The sequence below is a fragment of the Dipodomys ordii genome, unplaced genomic scaffold (assembly GCF_000151885.1).
Source record: "Dipodomys ordii isolate 6190 unplaced genomic scaffold, Dord_2.0 Scaffold119, whole genome shotgun sequence".
NCBI lineage: Eukaryota > Metazoa > Chordata > Mammalia > Rodentia > Heteromyidae > Dipodomys > Dipodomys ordii.
In genome coordinates, this window is record NW_012267335.1 from 2914520 (window position 1) to 2939955 (window position 25436).

General features: G+C 43.6%; 1 protein-coding gene across 1 annotated transcript in view; it reads right to left on the reverse strand.

The window, feature by feature from the left end:
* Positions 1 to 69: 69 nt before the first annotated feature.
* The window catches only part of Hhip (hedgehog interacting protein), a 94149-nt gene continuing 68782 nt past the window's right edge, over positions 70 to 25436 (reverse strand). The window contains exons 11-16 of the mRNA XM_013029499.1: positions 22363 to 22484; positions 19486 to 19609; positions 18373 to 18503; positions 17620 to 17701; positions 2681 to 2829; positions 70 to 263 (exon numbers count right to left, since the gene is read on the reverse strand). Of these exons, the coding sequence (XP_012884953.1) occupies positions 70 to 263; positions 2681 to 2829; positions 17620 to 17701; positions 18373 to 18503; positions 19486 to 19609; positions 22363 to 22484 (802 nt within the window). The remainder of the gene's footprint in view (positions 264 to 2680; positions 2830 to 17619; positions 17702 to 18372; positions 18504 to 19485; positions 19610 to 22362; positions 22485 to 25436) is intronic.

Consider the following 25436-nt stretch of genomic DNA (forward strand, 5'->3'; position numbering starts at 1 on the left):
TCTAATGGCGGGGTAAGCAGCCCGGGCCCGCGGGAAGGGACGGCGCGCGCATGCGCCGCCGCGCGGGCCCTAGACTATGTAGCTGGTGAGGTCCAGCAAGTAGGAGGTCACGTCAATGATCTGATCGAGAATACCTGCGCGCGCCGCGCGCCGCGCGCCCCGCTCCGCCTGCTCGCACTGCGGCCCCAGGTACCCCTTCTTGCACAGGCACTTGTTGGGCCTCACGCAGACGCCTCCGTGTCGACAGGCCGGCTCACACTTGGCTGAAAGAAAGCAAGGACCGCTCTGTGTGTGGGAGGTGGGGGGGGGGTCAAGGCCACGCGACGCACAACCGGGGAGGGAGGTTTCAAGCCCCCCAGTATCGCCACGATCATCATCATTCTTTGGGGGGGAGGCACAACTAGACACAGACTGAAAGCCATTTCTAGAGAGATCACGAGAAGCCGGTCTTGCAGAACGGACTCTGAACACACCCATGTCAAGCCTTCGGGGTCCCCCCCTCCCCCAGGCCAGCCCCGAGACCTAGGCAGCCACCGACCGAGGAGGTCGGGCTGGTGTGGGAGGGGCAGAGCATGCGCAGTGCGGGAGGCCTGGCAGCCCCGCACGGAGGAGTCCTGCACGCAGGCTCGGTGGGTGGGGAGGCAGGCCCGGCTGCTCCAGGGGGCCGGGGACCGCGTTGCGTGGCCAGCGCACCGCAGGTCACCCGGCACCGGCCGACGGCACCGGCGGAGAGGGCGGTGCCCATCCCGGCCTTCCCATGTGCCTCCCTCGTACCCCGAGGAGCCCCAGCCCGTCCTTGCAGACATCCATGAGCCCAGCGAGCTGCTACATCGCAAGGTGGACGCAGAGGCATTGCCATGTGTTTTCACACATTAGCAGATAAAACCAAGGACTAAGAGGTGGAGCACTTGCCAAGCAGGGCAAGGCCCAGGGCAAAGCAGTGCTGCCAAACAGTATCAGGGTGTCTGAGGCTTATGCAAGGAAGGAAGGGAGGGAGGGAGGGAGGGAGGGAGGGAGGGAGGGTAGGAAAGAAGAGATTGCCTATATTCTCTTTTAAACTATAGGAGACAAAGACACCATTAGATGTATGAATAAAGGTCTAGCTTGGGTCAAAATGTCCCAGATTGCGTTTATGAGACGGTTTTGGACTATCTCATCCATAAAAAATACTTCAATTAGAAAGAAAATTTCATTGGAAAAAGTACTCTACTAAAATAAACACAAATGTCACCTCAAAGATGTCTATTTTCACTCATCTCTCATATTATTGTTAACGTCTACTAAGATAGGTATATTGCTACCAGTATTAAAAATTATTCACCCTTAGTTTAAACAAACTAAAAGACACTCCGAACTGGTGAACTGGTTATTGGAGATGACACTGCAGTTAGAGGAAGTATAGAAGTTGAACAGAATGGATGACTTAATTACAGAGTGACAGTGAGCAGACACTGCCAGGATCCAAAGAGGCCAAGGGACCATATATTAGCAGACATTTGAATATTCTATTTTGACATTGATACTCATTGTTTGGTCATCTAACAAGAAGGGAAGAGAATAAGTCAATAGGTTGTATTAATTTAAATTAATATAGTAACTTAATTTCTTGGATTTTAAGCAAGCTTCCTCCTAGATCCTACTTATAGTTATTGATTGTATTATGAACAATTTTTGATCAGTTAATGATGTTATGTTAGTAAATTGCCAAATCAAGCTTAAAATATAAATATGTGATTTTATGTTGAATATTTCTGTTAGACAATGTATAAAGTAGACAGGTTGTGGCTACAATTTTGGGAATGAAATGTGCCTGCAGAATAAATAGAGGTATTTATAAGGTAGGACTCCTACTAAATATTAACTTGGAGTTTGAATTCTCATTGGCAGAAGCCACTTCAATGTGTGAAAACAAAAAAGCGGAGAACAAAAACATTACTAATGTTTCTAATACACATGGTTTTTGTTGAATATACATGTCTAACATGGGTATCTTCAGCTCTTAAGTTTCTGAATGTATCCAGTTTTCTTATTTCATACCAAGTACAACTCAGCCAAATGGAGGAAATCTCGAGTTAAAGGATAGAGTGACCCTGAACAAATATGTCTCTTTTGCTGTCTTTCAGCAGCAACACACCTGCTTGACGGTTCATGAGGGAGTGACAAACAGAATTTTTAAATCTCCCAGTACACCTCTAGATAATTGCATTTTCCCTTTTTATTTAGTAACACCCACTGAAAAACAGTGTGTGCATGCGCGCATGCGTGCTTCAGCAAGAAAGCCAGCAGTAAAGCCAGGGAAGGCATTTATGGGGTGTCTGGAAAATGCTAGCACTCGGAGAGGGAGTTGGCAAACACTAAGTCATTGGTTGGTGTGAGGGCTCAGGGCTGAACACCCCATGGAGATGACATAGCTGGGTAGCTGGGCAGCGCTCCCTCTCTCTCTCTCTCTCTCACCTTTTGAAAGACTTCAGTCATTTATAGGTCCTTCATACTCATAATGAGCTCACCTATGTGAACAGCTAACAGTGGGAAACAGGAAAGGTGAGCATGAAGGTAATTGCAAACATCTAAACAGTTTTGCACACTTGAGGACTCTAAAGGAAACACCCGACGCTAAGTTCTTGAGTTCCTCCCGGCAGTCCCACCTTCTGGTCTTTTGAGTGACAGCGGAGATACTGACCGATCCTGCAGAAGTCGCCCTCCCAGCCCGGGCTGCAGCAACACCTGCCCGTGGGGGTGTAGTAGCCATTGCGACAGAGCCGGGAGCACTCGGACGTCAGCGTCTGTGCGGGCTGCACGGGCACTCGGCATTCTTCAGGCATCAATGGTCTGCAGCCGAGACAAGAGAGGGAATTGCACTTTCCTTGTGAGTCAGTATTGGAAGGAAACCCAGTGATTCAGTGTATTTACTGCTTTCAAGAGACCTTTGTTTCAAATGGATCAGTGTGTGTGTGTGTGTCCCGCGCGTGTGTGTGTGCACACGTAGGTACCAGTCCTGGAGCTTGAACTCAGGGCCTGGGTACTGTCCCTGTGCTTTTGTGCTCAAAGCTGGTGCTCTACTACTGAGTCACAGCTCTACTTCCGGCTATTTTTTTAACTTTTGGTAATTAGTGGAGATGATAATCTCACTGATTTTCCTGCCCAAGCAGGCTTCCAATCCCAATTCTCAGATCACAGCCTCCTGAGGAGCTAGGAGTACAAGCATGAACCACAATATAATCCTCCCTCCCTTCCTCCCTCCCTTCCTTCCTTCCTTCCTTCCTTCCTTCCTTCCTTCCTTCCTCCCTTTTTCCCTCCCTCCCTCCCTTCCTTCCCTCCTTCCTTCCTTCCTTCCTTCCTAACTTCCTCTTTCTTTTGGCCAGTTCTTGGGCTTGAACTCAGAGCCTGGGCACTGTCCCTGAGCGTCTTTTGCTCAAGGCTAGCACTCTACCACTTGAGCCACAGCGCCACTTCTGGCTTTTTCTGTGTATGTGCTGCTGAGGAATGAAACTCAGGGCTTTGTACATCCTAGGCAAGCGCTCCACCACTGAGCCACCTTCCCAGCCAATCCTTTCCTTTTGACTGGCAGCTCAATGTTTGAAAGAACCGAAAAATATAAGGCAATGATAACCAAAACAAGCACATGAGACATTCTAAGAAACTCTATAGCAATCAAAATGTATCAAAGATAATTACAGTGGTATTTTATACTTGGAAGGTAGATTTTTTTAAAGCTTCTCTGAAAATGCAATTTACTTGGATATACCAATTAATTTCTCTTGTCACTGGCTTGTGGCAATATCACAAGGCTGATTGCGTTGGTCAAGATAAACCCTTGTAATAAATATACTCAGAATTTAATTATTGTTTTCATCTTAATGCCTTTTTCACAGATAACATTTTTCAAACCCATTTTTCTTGAAAGGTTATTACAGTATTATGCATGGGTATATTTCTATTATTGAAGCAAAAGAACCTCCATGTAAAGAAAGGCCATATATAATATTTTGTGTACATATACATCATTTTATAATATGCATCTTTGTTTATTTTGTGAAGAAAAACAAATCTAATAACAGCCAAGGAAGGCATCTTATTTGCAATATAAGAAAAGGTCATGGACTTTTTCTTAATGACGGAGTTTGATTAGTTAAATCATGTAAATGAATTGTCTCAAAGATTGGAATAAATTAATTTTGCTCAGGCTTCAATCTTGTTAACTTTTGTCATATGTATCAGAATGATCTGACAAAAAGAGTTTGTTTAAGACAGTTTCTCATTCTGTAACCCAGGCTGGCCTTGAACTCCGATGCCACTATCTCAGTGTGTCAGGGCTGGCATTACAGGCCTGTGCTATTATGTGCTGTTTAGGCTTCGTTAAAATTATTCTCCAACCACCATCGGTTACAGAGAAAGCCCTAAGAAGTCTTTTTATGGTTCTTGTTTCTTTATGCCATTCAAGCTGGACCGGGCCGGCTCACAGTCCTCACTGCTCATGACACAATTTTAGAGGAGCGGGGTGGGGAGGTGGGAGGGTGGGGGCAGAGAGGGAGAAGATATGCAGTGGGATTTCCTCAGTCACTGGTCTCTGTGCTGCAGTGAAGGAAGGGAGAGGCCCTTTCGCTATGGAATATACACAGATGTCATCAGTCACGTCACCTGCACTAGGGTAGCTAAAGCAGTTAGGTCCTTAAGAACACAGGTCAGAGCTTGCAATTTACTGTGCAGAAAAGTCAATACATATGTCCTAACAGTCCTAGTTTTCTTGAACTTGGCTGTCTTGTTATATCTCTACGGCAATACGAACAGTAATAATTTCAGGCCTGGCCTCCAGCTGCTTCTACCATGACTCAAAACCATATATATTACAAACAAAAACACTAACTACATAACCACCACTATCTCTTCCCAATGAGAGTCCCACTTGATGTTGAAAGCGCTTATGTTTTGCAACTCCTGTGGCAATTTCTGAAAAATCCATTAGTTTTATTCAACCTCTTGTTTAAATCTGGAAATGGCCAATTTATGTAAAATGTCCTGGAGACCGGACGTCCTCCATTCCGGCACATTAACAAACGTTTTCCATGTGTTCCCTTAGCGAGGCTTTTGGGAAATAAGGGCATGGTTGGGATAAATAAGAGAAAAGTTAAAAGGATTATGCCAAGAAAAGCCAACCCATTGTCCCCCCTGCCTGCTTGCTGTTGTTGACTATCTTATATCCTATGTCTTCTCCACTTTTTTCTCATATTAAATTTGTTTGGCTTGGGACATAATGGTGACATTTCTGACCATGAGAAAAACATCTACGGAAGTCTCTGACTCAGAGGCCATCATCATTTAGTAGGTGACTGACATTCTGTAGAAAGGTCCTGTTCATATTTCACTAGTGGATGAAATGGTAGAATTCTGTGCATCTAATTTCTCTTCATTTATCACTGGTTTACCTACGATGAGGCTATGCATATAAACAATGTGATCCCCTCAAATGTGAATGCAAATACTTGGGGAAAAGAATCTAGTTCTTCTTTTAAGTTAGTCACTAACGTTCCTCATCTATTGTTTGAAACAGAATCACTTCCCTTTCTTTTAGCTGTTACTCTATGGGGCTTCCCTTGAGATGAAGACTCACATGAGAGCTGCAGGCCTTCCCTTGTTTAATTCTGTTTCCCTCTCCGCTCCTGCACTCAAATGAACATTTTCTCAGTGCAGAAGCCATGCACCAAATCATCGTCAAGTCTCTTCATTTAAACAAGATATGAATGAAACAGGGCTCTGATTTCAGAGACAGACATGAAAACACCAGAGGATAGTGCCATGTGGCCTTTGCTAGAAACAGATGTCCAGGAAGCATCATGAGAATACAGATGCAGTAGTAGATGCCGTAGCAATTCGCTTTGAGTCAAGTGAAATGTTACCATTTTATCTACAGTTCAGAATTATAAATGATGATGATAAAATACCTTGGTGGCTTAAATGTTCTCTATTTATATACAGAGGTGACATTAGAAACTAAGAGAATACTGTCAATAAATGTTCACTATATGCATACTTTAGTAACTTTCTTAAAAACCACAAGAATGAATGTTTTCTATCTCCCCAAGACCAACAAAAGTATGTGAGCCATAAAATTCAGTGAGTGAATGAATGAATGAATGAACAGTATGAAATTTTTAAAGGGTAGTTCTTTTTTATGTTGTTAGGTAAGGATATTAGGAGTATAGTCCAGTCAAGGGAAGGAAGGATATCATTAAATTTTAATTGCTATACTTTCAGATTCTTAGCATAAAACTCAAAGTACTTATATATTTCTAATTCTTACAAAATTCTTCGAAGGAATAATTAGAATCGTTTTAAGTGGTGCATTTCATGCTAACTATAATCCTTGTAAGAAAAGGAAAGAAAGGCTAAAATATCAAGGCAGACATGGACTAAAGAGTTGCTTATTTCCTTCTGTAATGAGAATTAAAGTCAATGCCCTTAAATTCACTTTTCATGACAATGATTTTTAGTGATCCCCCACCATTTCTCTCCAGATGTTTGCGATGGTGACATTGTCCTTTCAACTGATAGATAACGGCTTCCTTTACCCATAAATTAAGGAGGAAAGGAGATGAAGCATATGCTTGAGCTTTATTTTTGTTGCTACCTTGAAACAGCCTATCTTAGGAGTACCAGAGTACTACCCAGAGGCACCAGAATACAGCCTGGACAATCATCTAAAGTATGTATCTCTGGAGGTTCATCTCATTTAATGCTTACTTTTGTTGGATTGGAAGTTTGTGCACGGTCTAGTTACATAGTTCTGTTCTTTTGAACAATTACTTTTTAAGCTTTTGGAGCCTCAGCTGTCTGAATGGAGTCAGAAGTAGCTTTCATACTAGCCAGTGTAGACAAGAGGATATATCCAGCCCAGTTGTTGACAGCTCCCCCCCCCCCAGCACTCTAACTTAATTTAAGCCAGAAAAAAATAGTTATTTCTTAATATCCTCAGATGACAATGACACACAGGGGACAGTGTAGAAAACTGCGCAACACTCTTTAATATATAAAGCATTGTTTCCACAGACTGAAGACATTTTCTTAGATGCCTACTTTGGCTGGCTTTGTGTAGGGAGGGAAAGGTTTGGATACTTGTTGAAATAGGAATGTGGGGAAGCACAAGGAATTTATAATACATCGCACGTGATGGCTGTCTGTGACCAGGAGAAGCTGATGAGTGTCTCTGCGTGGGGGGATTAATGGTGGTTCTAATTTAGTCACATTTAATCTAATAACTGAGTAAATAAATCAATACATGAAAGTCCTGGTGAGTATGGGTGAAGTGCTCAGATAAATGCTGCCTGGCAGAATAAGCAATGCAGAAATCCATTTTGGCTTTCACAAAACTTCTGCAGAAGGGTGCATTCTGAGGTGGTTGTTAAGTGTACAACTTGAAATTTATGTCATTGTAAAACAAGATGCATAGACTGTTAAGTAGTACTCCTTTGTAAAATGCTAGCTGGGAGGTGTTAGAAGATGTAACCACCTGTGGCCTTCTTAGTAAGCTCCTTAGGGGGACGATGATGAATGGACTGCCTTCTTCCGTTAGCCATAATCACTGGGTGATGCGTGTCACATGTACAAGGCTATTTTTTCCTCCAGGCTTTCCCTCATCTTCCTAAGTTCAGAAAAAAACAAAAAACCCAGGAAATGTCATCCTCATTGCATTCACTGGGTAGGCCTAGACCTGCAGGGCCCACGGGACAAGGGGAGAGTCTTCAAGAAAACAATAGCATCTACCAGGTGCTGGTGGCTCACATCTGTGAACTACTCCAGAGGCTGAGATCATGGTTCTAAGCCAGCCTGAACAAGAGAGTCCATTGGATTCTTTATCTCCAAGTAACCACCAAAAAGCCAGAAGTAGAACTGTGGCTTAAGCAGTGGAGTGCCAGCCTTGAGAGAAAAAGCTAAGGGACAATGCGGGGCCCTGAGTTCAAGCCCAAGTACTGGGTCTGGGCCACAGAGAGACAGAGACAGAGAGACAGAGACAGAGAGACAGACAGACAGACAGAGAGAACAGAGCCTTATCCTCAGAGCTTCAGAATCTAAGCCTGTATTTTGAGACGTTTGTACATGCATATTTAAGTTTCAAAGGCACTGTTCTAAACTCTGCCACCTCCCAGCCAACAGTAATTAATGTGGTCATTAATTACTGTGCTCAAAAGTTCCCTAGCTCAGGTGCTCTGGCACCGTCTAAGTGGTGGGGTCCGGCAGCCATCTTTTTGTGCTGCAGCGGATCCTGAGTCTTAGTGAACTTCCTCAGGCAGGACACAGGGTAATAGTGAGCATTATTGACTACTCTCACAGGGTAATAGTGAGCATTATTGACTACGCTTTTTTTTTTTTAAGCCAATTACTCAGCACCTCAAACAAGGGAAAGGCAAGTGGAAAATTTCTTATGATTTGATAGATGTAAGTGTTTTCCATCTGTAGAGCTCAAGGCAGAGAGATAAGCTCTGGTCTACAGGTGGTTGTGTCACTTTATAAATATCATTTTAGTGCCTTTCTCCAGGGTCAACCTCCAGACATTATTTTTGTCTTTAGTCTGGTTGTCCAAGGGTCATCTCAACATCTCTCTTTTCAAAGTCAGTTGTTATAAGAAGTAGAATAGTAAATGCCAATGTTCTATAGTGCATGTATGACTATACATAGGCGATCTGTAACAGACATTATGGGGATTGAACCCAGGGCCTCAAGCATGTGAGACAGGTCTTTTCCCACTGAAGCCATGCCAGCCCCCAGCGCTTTTTTGTTTTTGTTTTGCTTCTGAGATAGAGTCTCATGAATTTTGCTCAGATTAGCCTTGATCCTCGAGCCTCTGTCTCCTGAATAGTTGGGATTACCACCTTGCCTGGCTCTAGCAGCTTTTAAGACTGGATTTGACATTTACAAATGCCATTTGGCTGTGAGAATTCTTGTGCGGCCTTAGCGAACTCATATCCAGGTAGAAGGGAAGAAACGGAGTCTTCCTGGGTGGCCATGCAGTGTTGATCTTGGAGGCTCGTGGCTGGGCAGATAGCAATACACTTCCTCACGTTACCTTCCTGTTTGAACTAGAACAAGAAACTGAATGCCTTATGAGGAGCTGAGTGCATTTCATTCACCACGACCTTCCTTGATACCATGCCATACGTGGGCTGCAGGAACGTCTGAATCTATTCCTGCTAATATGTTCCTGAATATATTCCTTGGCAGTCTCATGCTCCTAAGATTATCGGGAATTTCACAAATGCCCTTTTAGTTTTATGCTGTGGTTAAAGATGCAGCCCTAATGAAAGCAAACTGTGAAGCCGCTTACATTTTCTATTAACTGTCACGTCTAACTTTATCCGCATGGCACGGGGCCGGCCTTGTCACAGGAGAGGTTAAAAGGCCTCTGTACAGCTATTACTGCCCACGCTTTCCATTCTGCCCACTCAACTGGCTTTCTTTAAGAAAAAGAAAGAGACCCACATTTCAGATCTACCATGAGCCCAATACACACATAGCTATACAGGGTGTGTGCATCTCTCCTACTGAACTGTGTAAGTGAATGTCTCTATTCCCATGGGAAGTTGTGAGATTTCTTAAAGGGAAACCCTAGGAATGGTCAATGAAAGTAAATACCGAAGTCAGCTGCGGTTAGACAAAAAGACAGTCTAGAGCTTATGAAACTGCCTTAGCTGTGTGCCACATGACATGTGCAGTACTCTAAAATTTAGAAACGGGTCAACTATATGCATGAGTGATATGATGCTGCTTATTTAATTCAAAGCACCCCTTCCTGAAAACCCTGTATTCTCCAAGATCGCAGACTGGAAACACTGGTGCTGTTATGGAGTGCCTGTTGTGTCCCACCACATTCCCACGTTCAGGTCCGGGTCCCTCATGGACAGGAGGGGTGGGGTACTCTGGAGATGACCGGCACAGGGACTCCACTCACCAGATGTTTGTGACTTTAGCTATGTATAACTGCACCACAGCACTGAGAAATTTATGTAGTTACTTAATCTCAATACGGAAATCTTTGGGGGAAAAAAGTCACCAGAGACCTTGTGCCCCGCCCCTTTCTCCATCCCGAGAGGACACCCCAAGGAAGGAACTGTCTGCAAGCTAGGAGAGCTTTCACCGGCACCATGCGGGTACCTGGTCTAGAATTTCCCAGCTTGGAGAACTAAGAGGAATCAACAGCAAGATGATCAGGAATCTGCCATTGAAATCACTCAAGTGTCTTGTTATAGTAGCCAGCTGACTACAAGGGAACATCCAGATTGTGTGTTCCCTGGGCATGTGTGCAGTGTGCACAAGTATGCCCGCCCTCCGGACCTGTGCGTGGTCACAGCTGCAGCGCTAACTGAAACAAGGCTCTGGTTCTTTGGACATGATTTTGGCAACTCAGTGAGCTGCTCTGTCGTCACTGGCGATTAGAAACATACAAAAACAAAGTGGTCCCAGAAGTGGAACTCTGTACTCAGGTCCCGCACAAACTACAGACAGGCTGAGGTGTCCCTGCGGATGGAGGGACACTCAGCGCCAGCACTCACATCCGTCTGACCTCTCAGACACTGCAATATGCGATGCTACCTTGCCTTATAATCAAAGCGTACGGTCCTCGCAGGCCTATTAATAGCAGGCTCCTGCACTGTCCCACTAGGACGGAAGCATGGAGGGGTAGACATGACAAGTAAACAAAATCCCTTTTAGAGATTTTGAGTCTTAATAAACTAATCTTAACTTGAAAAACATATTCCTCCATTACTTCCATTTTCCATTTTCTGCATTTTAAAACAAATACTGTTGTGTATCTGATAAGTTTTCACGGGGATCTCGATGCAGTCCCTGTAGAGGTGAACATTCTAATGTTTAAACTTGCTAGGTAAGAGGGACTATAATTACCATCAAACAGAAAATTCCTTTGAATACCATAGGTCCTATTCCTAGGAAATAGGCTATACATATAAGAAGTCTTATATATGTTTCACCATTAAAATCCCTTTCTAGAATTGATATAAATTATATATTCTACATATTTACAAAACACGATGTTGTACAGGTGTCCTCCTCCCAAAAGCCTTCTGTGGTTTTCTCTGTCTGGGGTTAACTGTAGTCCAAAAACACTAACTGAGCAATTTCAGAAGTAAGCAACTAATACATTTGAAAAGAATGTTTTACAACATAGTTATAACAGTTCTGCGGTATTATTAGTTGTTACTAATCTCTTACTTTGCCTAACCTGTAAATTGAAATTTATAACACGTATGTATATGTTGGAAAAGCTATACACACATATAGTTTTATGCTGCCTATACTGTAGGTATCCCATGAGGGTCTTGGAACATATCCTTCAGAGAATGGAGGAGAATGAAAACTGTAAGCATACACTGTTCTTATTAGCGTTAGCTTTATCTTACGACTCTGAGAAACTGGTGAGAGATTTCATGTGGGGAAAAACAGAATTAGTCTTGCATCTGTGAGCATTTTCAATAAAGGCAAATGGTTATTTTTTTTAAAAGGCTATACCTGCATGGTGGCGCACACTTGTAATCCCAGCAGTCAGGAGATAAATGAGGGAGGGTCATGAGTTCAAGGACAGCTGGGCATACAAGAGCGCCTATCTCCAGAAGCCTCTCCACTCCCAAAGAAAACATATAATTTGATCAATATTAAATTTACCTTCAAATTTATAATGTGACATTTTCTATGTATCTTGGCCCTATGTAACATTGCATGTACTACTTAAAAATATTTACATCTGTAAATATACATGCAAATCTTTTAAAGTATAAACAAAATTTTAGCTATACTAAACTATTAAAATACATTATATAGTGGAGCGCAAGTGGCTCACGCCTGTAACCCTAGCTACTCAGGAGGCTGAGATCTAAGATTGAGGTTTGAAGCTAGCATAGGCAGGAAAGTCTGTGAAACTCTTATCTACTATTAACCATGAGGAAACTAAAAGTGGTGTTGGTGCTCAAAGGGGCAGAGTGCTAGGCTTGAGTGAAAATGCTCAGGACAGCGCCCAGTCCCTGAGTTCAAGCCTCCCACGTCCTATAAAACGAGAAAAAATTATACATGCATTTTGATCCACTCATTCAGCTTTGATTTTGATCTTGCCCAAGTATTTTGTAAAATAGCTTCAGATGCCGTGTCACAGCTTAGGAAAGATTTATCAGTTAAAAAGATATTCCTACCACACATGAAATAAAATACAGCAAGAATAAAAGTAGGCAGAGAGGTGTAGACTCACTTCCCACATGATCTAGAGTACAACTAGAATAAAATGAGGGCAGGCAGGTAGGTGTTAAGACCCACTTCTGGTTATTGGATATGCAAAGCGATCATAGCAAAAATGTGGAAAAAAATGCTTCCTTGTTTTTTAGCCTTCAAACCCGCCGTGCTGAATGGATTTTTACAGGGCATATACTTGTTCATGACCTCTAGTGTTAAGAAATTCTGTCATGTTTGAAAACTAGCCCCTCGTGGAGCCTGTGTCCCTGTTAACAGCTGAAAGGTCAATGGAGCTGCTAAACAGTTTGTATTACTGTCAGGGTGGCCGTGGGCTGCCACCTGCTGCAGAGGACTGCAGCTGGGTCAACAGGCACTGTGGGAATTTATCAACTTAGGGGGCCACTCGCATAAAACTTTGACTGATGAATTGGGACTAGACTGGCTTACGAGGCTAAAGCTGCTCTATTATGTATGCCTTTCTTTAGGATGACAGAGCTGCCTGCCTGCTCCCTGGGACATATGTGAAGCATAAACAGAACTGATTTCCCCTTATGTAAGAGTGATTCTTGTTTCTTTTTAATAAAAGCACTCTTCGGCACCCAGCGTTAATAAGGGTGGGCAGAAGGTGGGAGGGTCAGTTTTTGATACTGGTCTCAGAGGAGTAGAGAGAGAAGGACTGCTCGGGCCTGGAATTTGCATTGTTCACTTATAGACTTCAGAGGAGAATCTTGCGTGTGACCTGGCTGGGTGACAGATCAGCGCGGCAGAGATAGAGTCAGGCTTGGAACATAACGAGTGGATCAGAAGGACGAAGAAGAATTTGTTTTCCATATTCTTGGGGAAATAAACCCTACAAACATTTTGGATTTTTAAAAATATCATTCAGTTTCCCCAAAATTAAAAAAAAATCCATGATTGTTGAGAGAAAAGAAAGCTCTGTTCTATAGAAAAGAAAACTTAGAAATTATATAACTGTTAGGTATTTGAAATTTCTACCCCCAGGAGCATTTAATTCTGAAAAAAATTAGTTAAACAAAAGGCATGACTTGAATATTTAAGAACTAGGTATTAAAAACTCAATAAAGATCCATGCATATCTTTATTCCAGTTTTGGAACAGAGAAAACTTCAATGGTTGAGAGGTCTCTGAAAATAATTGTGGAATGCATGGAATGAGCACCAGCAATATTAGAAAACCTAAAATGTTATTTATTTATTTATTTTTGTCCATCATGGGGCTTGAACTCTGGGCCTGGGCGCTGTCCCTCAGCTCTTCAACTCAAGCTGAGTGCTCTACCACTTGAGCCACAGCACCACTTCCATTTTCTGAGTGGTTTATTGGAGATAAGAGTCTTATGGAGTTGCCTGCCTGGTCTGGCTTTGAACTGCAATCCTCAGATCTCAGCCTCCTGAGTAGCTAGGATTACAGGCGTGAGCAACCAGCACCCGGCCCTAAAATGTTTTAAATACATGACTTTACTCACTTCAGAGCCCTTGGTAGAAATGAGGCAGAGAAAGAAGGATCCTCTGTCCTTTCTGGGAATTTTATTTTTTTGATGGGCAAAGCGGTACAATATGGTGAAATACCGTCTGCAATGTCCTCCGCTGAGGAAGACTTGAGACCAGACCGGATCCTGCCAGGATGGCCTCCTTATAGGCGGTACTACTAAGTGAAAATGCAATCACTGCCCAGATCTTGTGCTCAGAACATGGAAACCTGTTTTGCTGAAACCGTTAACTGAAGGAGTCTCCAAGGCCAGGGCCCTCCGGAGGACTGAGCTCAGTACTAGAGACTTTTTGGACCCTGTTAGGCTGGTTAAGCCAGCTGGGTGACTGAGGCTGACCTGACCCCAACTCCACTCTGCCGTAAGACACAATTACTTGCTCTCTCATTACAGCTATTACTGAAGTGTGTTCAGTGTTCTGACATGGCGTCTGCTCTTTTTTGGGCTATTTCCATAGGAAAGGGTTTTCCTTAACTAACTTCAGAGTCCTAGGTCAGCCTGAGGGAAGCCTGGCTTGGTTCTTTCATTTTTGAATTTTTTTTTTTTGCTTTTATTAGGAATGATATCTTCTGGTAGTTATTAACAGGCTACCTCACCATTGTTTTTGGAGGCATGTGTCCTACTGTAAATGATTTGCATTTATGCAAACGATGGTGTAATTTATAGCCTTAGATCAAAGTGTCCTCACAGTGTTTGAAGTAATGTTGGAGCCTCATCTGTGAGATCTTACATATGATTTCCTGACTCTGTCTTCCCCTGTGTGTGTTTAATATATATGTTTAAAAACATAATATAACTTCATTGACACCAAGTATAGAAATCAAACCCTTATAATCTGGTAGAGGAAGAAATTCCCCTAGGGCCATTAGTCAGTTGATGTTTGAAAGTTATCAGAAAACATTATGCTAAGAGTCTGATGGCCCTGCACAGGACAGCTGTTTACTGCGAGTCAGATCTTACGTCGCAGTAAGTCCATACATTGTATTTTTCAGTGGGTGAGGTTCTTTTTCAAATTTGGCTCCACATTCTCAAACAGTTCTGCCTTGACGTCCTGAGCAGTACCATGCTGCTAATTAGCTCACGTTTCCAAACTCATCCTGTTCAAACACACTTAAGCGCATGCTTATGCAAACTCCAGCTCATGTAGGGAGAAGGACTGTAATAATAAACACTGGCATCCGCACCGACGTGGGCATGAGACTGTCAGAAAGGTCAATGAGAACATTCGTTTTCTTGTAGTCAGTTTAATTTAGGAATGTGTGCCTGTGTGCAAAGACGGTGTCTTCGGGCCTCTGCACCATCCCCCACCTCCCCAAAAGCAAACACAGACCCTCACCCCCGGCCCTGCGCGTGACGTGACTCACCGGAAACAGGCACCTTGGTGAGAAGCCGGGTTTTCAGGTGTCACTCGAAGACCACCCTACTAGACGGGGCGCAAAGATCACAAAGCCAATGTTCCTATGGAAACCCTGGTAATTAGACCCTAATAATGGGCTGAAGGTGTAAAATTCACCTCCACTCACCAACAGACTAAACAATCCAGATGAGGAGAGAAAGACCTTTTGTGAGGAGAGAGAATTCACTGGAGCACTGCTGGGAAGTTTGTGGAAGCACATCAGCTTTGACAGCATAATGGAGCAACGACGACTACTATTTTTACAACTAATTGCATTGGATGGGAGTGAAATCCCAACACCTCATTATGCATCATTAGAATGCGCCTGTATTATGAGGTAACATTACTTTGACTTCTATTCTCCTGGGGCTTGAACTGAGGGCCTGGGTGCTGTCCCTGAGCCTTTCTGTGCGCAAGGTTAGTGCTCTACCTCTTGAGCCACAGCGCCACTTCCTGCTTTTTCTGAGCAGTTTATTGGAAATAAGAGTCTCTCAGACTTTCCTGGCTTCGACCCACCATCCTCAGATCTCAGCATTCTGAGTAGCTACGTATGTGAGCCATGGATGCCCAGCTGACTTCTATTCTTAATGCTGCCCATGAAGCACTTCAACGATCACCTAATCGTCTGACTGCTTTGTGAGTTTTCTCAAAGAGAACACTTGATTTTACTCAAGATGGGAACACGTCCCATCCCCCTACCTGTCCCAAAGGTACTTCTCTTATTGTGAGAACACAGACTACTAAACAGAGAAGGAACGTCCTCCACAGATGACCTGTGACATGGGATGCTGCGGAGAGACTTTTCGTTCTGCAGCAGCCAACACCAACTCCTATTCCAGTCAGGAAATATTGTCCTGTCATTTTCAGGATAGCACACATGGTTGACAACTTCCGAGTAACACCTTTCAACTCAAATGTTGTCAATGCCTTGGTTAACTTTTTTGGATTGTGAGGATCTCTTGGAAGAGACTGGAAACTCAAATAAGTGAATGCAGAAAGATCTTGAAATGTGCAGCACTGGTGCTGTGGGCAGTGATATTGTCTCTAATGCTACCTGGTTGCATCTGTGAGGATTACGTAGGTTTTGTTTTATTTCAGTTTCTGCCTGAGATTTCAGCAACGCTGACCGTGCAGCTCTCACATGTGAAGTTGACATTATTCATGAAAGCTGTAGGTGTGTCCATGCAGAGATGTGAGGATGGGAAGGAACAGGAGCAGGTAGGCATATTCTTTCTGTTGTTGTACCAGTCCTTAGATTTGAACTCGGGTCCTAGGCGCTGTCCCTGAGCTTTCTTTGTGCTCGAGTCTTGCACTTTGCCACTTGAGCCACCGTTCCACTTCTAGCTTCTGAGTAGTTAGAGATTAGAGTCTCATGGACTTTCCTGCCTGGGCTGGCTTCAGTTATGATCCTCAGATCTCAGTCTCCTAAGTAGCTAGGATTACAGGTGTGAGCTACTGGCAGCATACTGACTAAACATATTCTTGAAAGGATGAAAACACTTGGTTTTTTGCTGAGGCGAGTAACAAATCATTTTGGTCGGGGGGTGGGGGTGGGGAGGGGAGGGCCCTCAATGTTCATAGTTCAGGCCTAGCAATCTTCATGAGAGCTGTGAGCTTTCAGACAGACAGTTCTGGAATGAAGCTCAGGTGGGGAGCTGACAAAATAACAGCTCCTGATTATTGACTAACAAAATAATCACAATAAACAGAGTAATGTCTGCCAGAATACTTCTTGTTCTTGCAAAAATAAGGTTTATGGTTTCCAGCACCTGAGCGGAAGCCACCACACCTCCTGGGGGTTTTCCCCTGGGGTTTAGCTGAGAGCTCTGGTTCCCTAAGGACAACACGACTGTAGGATGACAAGAACGACATGGGTGAGTGTTTAAGGTCACACCTCAGGAGCTGTTTCAGATGGCTGCTGGCTGACTGACTCTCCTCTATCACTGTTGTGTTTTGAAATCATTTTTTGCTTACTGATTGTCTAGTTGTGCTTTCACTTATTTGCTGTGTTAAAATTATTAATGCAGGTAGCTGTGCACTGGGGCTTCATTTTGATGTGTCCATGTATGGCGTACGGTGTGCCATGATCAGACCCCCTCCCTCCGCCAGTCTCCTACCCACCGAATCCCTGCCCTTGCCTGTTATCCTTCCCACACGGTATTTCTAGCATATCCACCCTCTTTTGCCCTCTCTATCCATCCTCTTCCCTCCCATACGGACACACACCCTAGGCAGGGCTGGTTTTGCATTCCTGTCACTCCATTTTTTAAGTGTATATTAACTGTCCAAAGGGTTTCCCCTTGGTATTTCACATGTGCATGTGTTGTTTTATTTTGAACATGGATTCTTCCCCCCACCCACTTCTATCTTTCTCAGAACTGGGGATTTTGTATTTGCAAGGCAAAAGATCTACCCCTTATCACAAATTTGAATGAACTTCAATGCAAAGACTCGCGTGATTTACATGGATTTGTTAAAGAAGAAATCCTACCTTTTGGGATCTACAATTTTGTAGAGTTTTCCATTGTGAGTCTGGGTCATGCTTTTACTGCTCGATAAAATGTAAACTTCGCCTGTTGGGGAGAAATAACAACTTCATTCCCAGCAGGGCATTACTGTCTAGCCTGTACTACCTTTCTCTTCCAATCTCTGCCCCTCTCTCCCTCTCCTCTTCCTTCCCTCCCTTTTCTGCCCTCATCTCCCTTCTTCTCCCTCCCATCTCCTCTCCTCCCCCCCACAATCCCCTCCTCCCACCCATCCTCAGGTTGTATCAGCATCTCAGGAACCTCCTTCACCAGACATCCAGACTCCAGTCACTTCCTGTGTCTCCCACAGCATTGCAGTACAAGCAGGACATGGATCATGGTAACAGCATTCTAACCAAACTTCCCATGTCTTTCCTCCTCTCTCTATTCTCAACATCCTCACTTAAACCACAGCCCTCCAGATCTATGCCTGATTCCCAGGGGCTGGAATTAGAGGTGTGACTCTCTGTGCCTGGCCTGTCTTATTACTTTTGTATTTCAAGATTGGAAATAAGATGTAACAATTTTTTAGGAAATGTAACTGGAAGAGAATACACAAACTGGATCAGTTTAAAACTTTCCAATGAATTTCCCTTGCTGCAGGTTACATTTCCAATAAATGGAGGCCAAATGTATTATTCTTTAGGGTAGAACCAAGACTCTGGAGGGGGAAAAAATCCAGCAGGAATGGAGCTGGATAGAAGTAATTTATGCCATACCTAATTCATCTTCTCCAAATCCCAGGATGTGACCTGAGAAATATCCTCGACAGGAGCCCCCGGTGCCGAGGCACAGCGGCTTCTCTTGCCATTGCTTTGTCACTGGACTTTGCTGGAGAGTTAGAAAATTCCTACAACAAAATTGTGCAGTCAGTCAGTCAGTCTATAAGGAAAACATGCCCTAGCCCGAAGTCCACTCTTAAATGTTGAAAGCAAAGATAATTGTTGGGTCATGGACCTCGCTTTAGCCCACAGAGTGTGCGATACTGTGAATTTTCCATATCTGAGAGGGGCTGGGCATTTGGAGGGGCACTAATGGAATGTGGGCAGGAGGAAAGCTCTCCCTGCCAGTCCAGTGGTCCAGAGAATGACCACGGGGCTGTGTCCTTTCCAGGCGCTGTCCAGCTGGTTCTCCGCCTGCCAGCCGACTGGAAACCAGGATTCGGGGTGGATCTCATCATGCAGTACCTCATAATTGTCTGCATGTGACCTCAAAACATGGAACTTCGTAGTATACTTACCCATGTGGACAAACCACATTCTGCTGAAAATCTGGCAAAACTGAGACTCTTTAGACTTCCAAGATAGTTTTAGAAATATTTGTCTAATCACATAAAATGGCAGTTTTCAAAGTATTCATTTTCAATCGTAAATTTACACTGAGGGGGAAAGGAACGACCAAAACAATATAGCAAGTCTATCATAATAAAATTATGAAATAATATAATGTGATATATACACTATATAATATCTAATTACTACACAGTAACAACAATTTTTATTTTTATTTTAACTGAAGAAAGTGTCTCCCGAGGTAACTCTGGTTGGCCTCGTCCTGCCTCAGTTTCCCTCAAAATTATTTTTACGCATTATTTTATTTATGGATCAAGCCTGTTGAAAGGTATCTCCTTCGAATTAACCTCCAGATAAAGTAGAATGGAAGGAAGTTCTAATGTTCTCCTGTGTTCCAAGTCTGACCCCACCGTGAGGCGGCCATGACATGGTAGTGTCATGGCCCACAGATGGATGGATGGATGCATGGATGGATGGATGGATGGATGGACGGACGGATGGGTCATCTGCCATCGCAACTTGTGGTATCAAGGAACATACCCATTCCGGTCTCCAAACACGTAGCTTCCATACAGTCTTTCAGACTGGCAGCCGCGGTAAACAAATCCACCAACCAAGGGGCCGTTACTGAATGGCTTGAATTCTAAAAGTGAGGGCTCACTTTCTGGAAAGAGAGAGCATTCGGTCAGAAGAGCATCTTTTCATCGTGGCACAGTAATGGGAGGGAAGCAGTGGTATCACTGTTCCCCTCAGCTCTAAAATGTGTCCTGCACCACAAGAGGTAGTCAGTGAAAATCCACAGTCTTTGTACCAATTGGAGCAAAATGTAAAAGACCTTTGGGCAGAATTTAATGAAATGAGCATGTTCTTCAATTTTTCTCCTGCTGTAATTGACAGGATATATCAATAAAATCTGGGTAGTTTGGAAGTCCTAATGATAGACCTTAAAATCCAAGCTACTTGAAAAGACAACTGCACTTTTTTTTTTTTTTTTCGGTCATGGGCTTGAACTCTGGGCCTGGGTATGGTCCCTCAGCTCTTTAGCTCAAGGAGAGTACTCTACCACTTGAGCCACAGCGCCACTTCTGATTTTCTGGTGGTTTATTGGAGATAAGAGTCTCACAGACTTTCCTGCCCAGGCTGGCTTTGAACCGTGATCCTCAAATCTCAGGTTCCTGAATAGCTAAGATTACAGGCATGAGACACCGGTGCCCAGCTTCATTTTTTTTTTTTTTTGTCGGTCGTGGGGCTTGAACTCTGGGCCTGGGGCGCTGTCTGTCAGCTCTTCCGCTCAAAGCGAGCGCTCTACCGCTTGAGCTACATACAGCGCCAATTCCGGTTTTCTGGTGGTTTATTGGAGATAGGAGTCTCACGGTCTCTCCTGCCCGGGCTGGCTTTGAACCGCGATCCTCAGATCTCAGCCTCCTGAGTAGCTAGGATTACAGGCGTGAGCCACCAGCGCCTGGCTCCAGCTTCATTTTTAACCATTGAATTTTTCTTTTTAAAAAATGCTTCTTGTTATATTTAACAAACCAGATCTCTGTCTGTAAAACTATACAAAATGTTTGTTTAAAAGTTAAAGACCATAAATGGTTTTAAACCATATTTGTTACATATTTTAAAACACTGCTAGTTTGTTAAGCCATATCTTCATTTAAAATATTTTAATCATTTTGTTTACAGTTGTGTGGTTAGCAAAGTCTATTCTATTAATTCCTTTTCAATTATGTGTGTAGTCATGTCAGTCTTTCCATACGTGTGGGTACATACTTGAAGGTAGGTATGCTAATCTGAAAATTATTTCTTACACATTTATTGTGAAAATGGCCACCAATAGGGAGTCTTTAATGCAAGACCTTTGGGGAAATGCAGTAATTTTGAAATGCACTGTTCTTTGCCTGCAATAAACGTTTTGAGTACACAGCACCCCAGGGACGGTGTGACGTGAACTCTGGGGTCCAGCCACTCCCATTCCTGTCCATCCCTTGCTACATGCTGCGTGTGGTACTGACTTTCCGATGCCTCGGTTTCCCTGTGTGTACTCTGGCTGATTACAGTGCTCATCATGGACACGGACACTTTTTCTGTGACTGCAATGAGGAACGTTTCTAAGTGCTTACACAATGTCTGGAGTAGAGTAAGCACTGCAGTGTACTTTAAAAGACATTAACATGTAGTTAGTCACACTGTAACTGGTTTTGTTTGGATCTCAATGTGTTGCAGAATTTGAGTTAATCTTCAGAGATAGCCCAAATACCAGTGAGCAGGTAGCTGACAGACTTTTCTTAGACCACATTACTCTTTGGTTTGGCTTTTTAAAGACACACACACACACACACACACACACACACACAGAAATACCTGAAAAAGTAAAGTAAAAATAACTAAATACCACATGAACTAACACAGCTGCTTCATTCCTACTGCTGAATAAATAACTTTATTGAATAGGCAAATAAGAAGAGCAATCAGTTAATAATCTTAATCTACTATGGTCCCTGAATCATAATAATGCTGAGTATATTGCTTCCTTCAGAAGGAATATATATTAAAGGGCTGGGAAGGTGGCTCAGTGGTAGAGCGCTTGCCTTGCATGCATGAGGCCCTTGGTTCGATTCCTCAGCACCACATAAGCAGAAAAAGTCGGAAGTGGCTCTGTGGCTCAAGTGGTAGAGCGCTAGCCTTAAGGTGAAGAGCTGAGGGACAGTGCCCAGGCCCAGAGTTCAGGCCCCACAACCGACCAAAATATATATGTATATAGAAATATATACACACATATAAAATGTTAAACATACTAAGCATTTTAGACACATTGATATACAGCTTTATATTTTTATGTTCTCTCTAAGCATTCTAGTAATCAGGCCATTAGAAATGATATTTAATTACCCCATTCCATGACTCATCTTTACAACTCTATTTTGTACTGTCTTCTCCAGGACAAACACCTTCTAAAATATTCTGTTCTTATTTGAAACATAATTTTCCCATTTGCTGCAATTACCATGTTTGGTATTGAAAAACTTATTATCCTTAAGACTTCTTTTTTTTCCTCTCTCTCTTTGCATGAAAGATATAAGAACAAGTTTTTTGTCTTCTAAACTAAGCAGAAGTTGTGCATTTTGGTTCTCAGACAAGCCAAGTATAATCTCTAACTTTTGAAGCTATTCAGTGATTAAGACATTACTAGAGAACCATTCAAGCCATGAAAGGGAGGCAGATAGAACCTTGGGGCATATAAATAGCCCTGTGTCTTTAAAAAGAGAGTGACTTGGCACAGAGTGGCACTTCCACAGGTTAGGCCAATATTTGTATTCTTTCTCAAATGATTATTTCACAGAATTTCTTTCATTGTAAATGCATACACTGAAAGCAAACTCAAACCAAAGCAAAACCAACAAATCGTTCCTGACTTACCATAATCTTTGCCCTTTATTATCTGTAAGATTCGTGCTGATGATCTGTTTTTTCCATTGGAATCAGAACAAAGTATTGTTAAGTTGATGTTTATATCAGTGGGATGCCGGTCCACAGCGCATCTGCACGACAGAAGAGGGAGATACCCATGAATTCCCTCAGAGCATCTTCCCAGCTTACCTGGGATTCCTGATGTAGGCTGGAACCTTTTGTGGGATGGCCAAGATCCCGTGAGATAATTTATTCAGGTTTTTCTACAAACTACAGAAGGAAGCATTCTAAAGCATTTGTTTACTCTGCAGAAACTTGATGATTCCTGGAGTATGTTCCTCAGTTTCTCTCGGTATCTCCCTCCTTATGAATGTGTGTGGTGTCTTAAAACTTTCGTTGGGTCATTAAGGTGGCACATGCCTTTAATTCCAGATACTCATAGAAGGATTGCAATTTGAAGCTAGCCCAGCCAAAATGTCAGCAAGACCCTGTCTCTAAAACAAGTCAGGTATTAGGTAGTACATGTCTGTAATCCCATTTGCTTGATTGGTGAAGGCGGGAGGATTGTGGTCCAGGGCCTGCCCAGGCAAAAACAGAAGACATATGAAAAAATACTAAAGGAAAAGCACATGGGAACATGGCTCAAGTGGTAGAAGCAGCAGGCTACTAATACCCTGAGTTTACGCGCCATTACTGAAACAACAAACAACACCAGCCACGAAACAACAGCAACCCCTTTCCTATCCTGTTGTTAAGGAATATCTCACATACACATTGACAAAATAACAGAATAAGAATCAGAAAAAAGGGAACAAATCAGTGTCATCATCAACTCACATTTATGCTGAGTACAGCACTATGGTATTCATTTCGTGGAATTATGCCCTAATGCTCAGGATTCGCTAACAAAGGAAACCCACGTTTCAGTTCAGGGAAACCAAATGCAGCTGGGTGGGGTGATGTGCTGAGGCCTTTTACGCTGATCTGGGGACCTGCAGGTCTTTATGGGTAAACCACTGTCTGTGAACTCCGAAGGCCAGCCCCCCTTCTAGCTTCCTTACTGCTAGAACCTCTGACCCACTTCAAAAGTGCATAAGTACGAGGGGCTTCATATCCATTGAATATTGCTATCAATGACAGATTAGGGTTCTGGACAAATGAAGTGGAATCATACATGTGGAGTTCTTAGAAATGTGAGAAACAAGCTTGGCAATCTTGGATTGTGTGTGTGTCGTATGTGTTGAGGGGGTGTTGTGTGAATTATAGCAGGATCCTGGGCCTCTACCCATTGGACAGCAGTCATGTCACTCCGTCCTTGACTCCACCCACCCTATCCCCAGCTGCGAAAAGCAAAATTGTTTCCAGACATGGAAAACATTTTCCATTCAGAATCACTGTTTTAGGCCAGCAAGATACATTAATTATTCACAAACAAAATCAGATCTTTGGACTATTAATTTTAAAAAATGAGACTAGGTGCTTGTTCTTCAGAGGCGTGAGAGTGATGTGTCAATTATTTAAACACCAACAACCCTTGGCTCTGAAAGATTCCACCGACGACAGGGAAACTGTAGGACAGGCCTGCCCAAGTTGGGGGGGTAGCGGGGGCAGTGGTTCGGTGGCACCAGTCCCCCATTGTCCTCTTTAACTCAATGATTCACAGAATACAATGCCTGGCAGGGACCAGGAGGCAGCAGTGCGTGGCGTGAGGTGGAGCTGCAGCCCTCCGGAATGAGAAAATGTCCCTGCATTGCCTTTCCTTTGAAGATGGAGCGTTCTTGATCAAAAATTTAAAAAGTTGGATTTCTTTCCAACAAGAAACAGCAAATGTAGAATGGCTGGGGTGGGGTGGGGGGCCGTGAGCTCTATTTCTGGTGAAATCTGAGGTGTAGGGACAGCTTCTTGACCTTCTAACCTCCAGTTTCTTAGGTGAAGAAGGAGGCAGTCAGTGAAACTAATCACAGTGGTGCTCTGGTAGTGGTATGTGTCATTACCATTTGTCCACACCCAGTGAATGGATACTGCCAAGAATGGGCACTAGCTAGGAGCCGATGGCCCATGCCTGTAATCCTGGCTACTGAGGGGGCTGAGAAATGGAGAAGTGAGGTTCAAGGTCAGCTGAGGCAGAGGTGTTTGCAGAACCCCTTTCAGCCCTGTCTGGCCACTATGGTATGCTGATATGAGGGAGGCTGAGACTGGGAGGACTGAAGTTCCAGGTGAGTTTGGGAAGGAAAGACTGCGACTCCATCATATCTCTGCAGCTGGACACCGTGGCACCTGCCTGTCATCCTGGCAATGATGGGAAGCTGAAAATAGGCGAATTGCAGTCCAAGTGTGCATCCAGGCAGGCAGGCGGACCCTACCTCAAAAAGGACCAGTGTAAAGTGAGGCTGGAGGTATGGCTCAGCTTTAGAGCACCTGTCTAGCAAGCACAAGGCCTTGAATTCAAACCCTAGTACCAAACAAATAAACAAATAGCAGCCCCGCGTGCAAACTGTAGACTTGGGGAGGTTCCCCCGAGCAGGGCTGGGTCCTCAGTGTCGCACAGTGTGAGGCTGAGGAGAGGTCATGCAAGGGGAGGCGCACGCTTCAAGCGCCCCTCCCTTCTCTTCCGTTTTGCTCTGAATCTATCACTGTTCTGTACCATCGTCTACAGAACGAGAGGATGTGGCACTGCACCGTAGTCCGGAGAAGCATGGAGGAGATACTGTAGACAGATGCTTCGCCCAGCACCCTGTAACAAGGCCCTTAACAGTTGGCTTTACTTTTTGCTAATAATTATTTTCATTCCTTTTCTGCTTTACTGCATCTTTTTTTTTTTTTCTGTTCAAGATCCTCCTGGAGGAAGGCAGAATATAAATGCTCTCCTCTGCTCCCTGCTGCCAGTGGAGATAGAAATTCACTGTACAGCCATTTTGCCCCAAACACGGTCCATAAAATGCCTTTTCCTATATTTTTGCACTTGAGGCTCAGGACCCCCAGGGAGGTTACAAGAAGGCCCCAAGCAGGGTCGTGGTGACTCGAACCGCCCAGCATCAAAGTGCTGCTTTGTGAGGGTGTCCGTGAGCTGTGAGCTGTGGGAA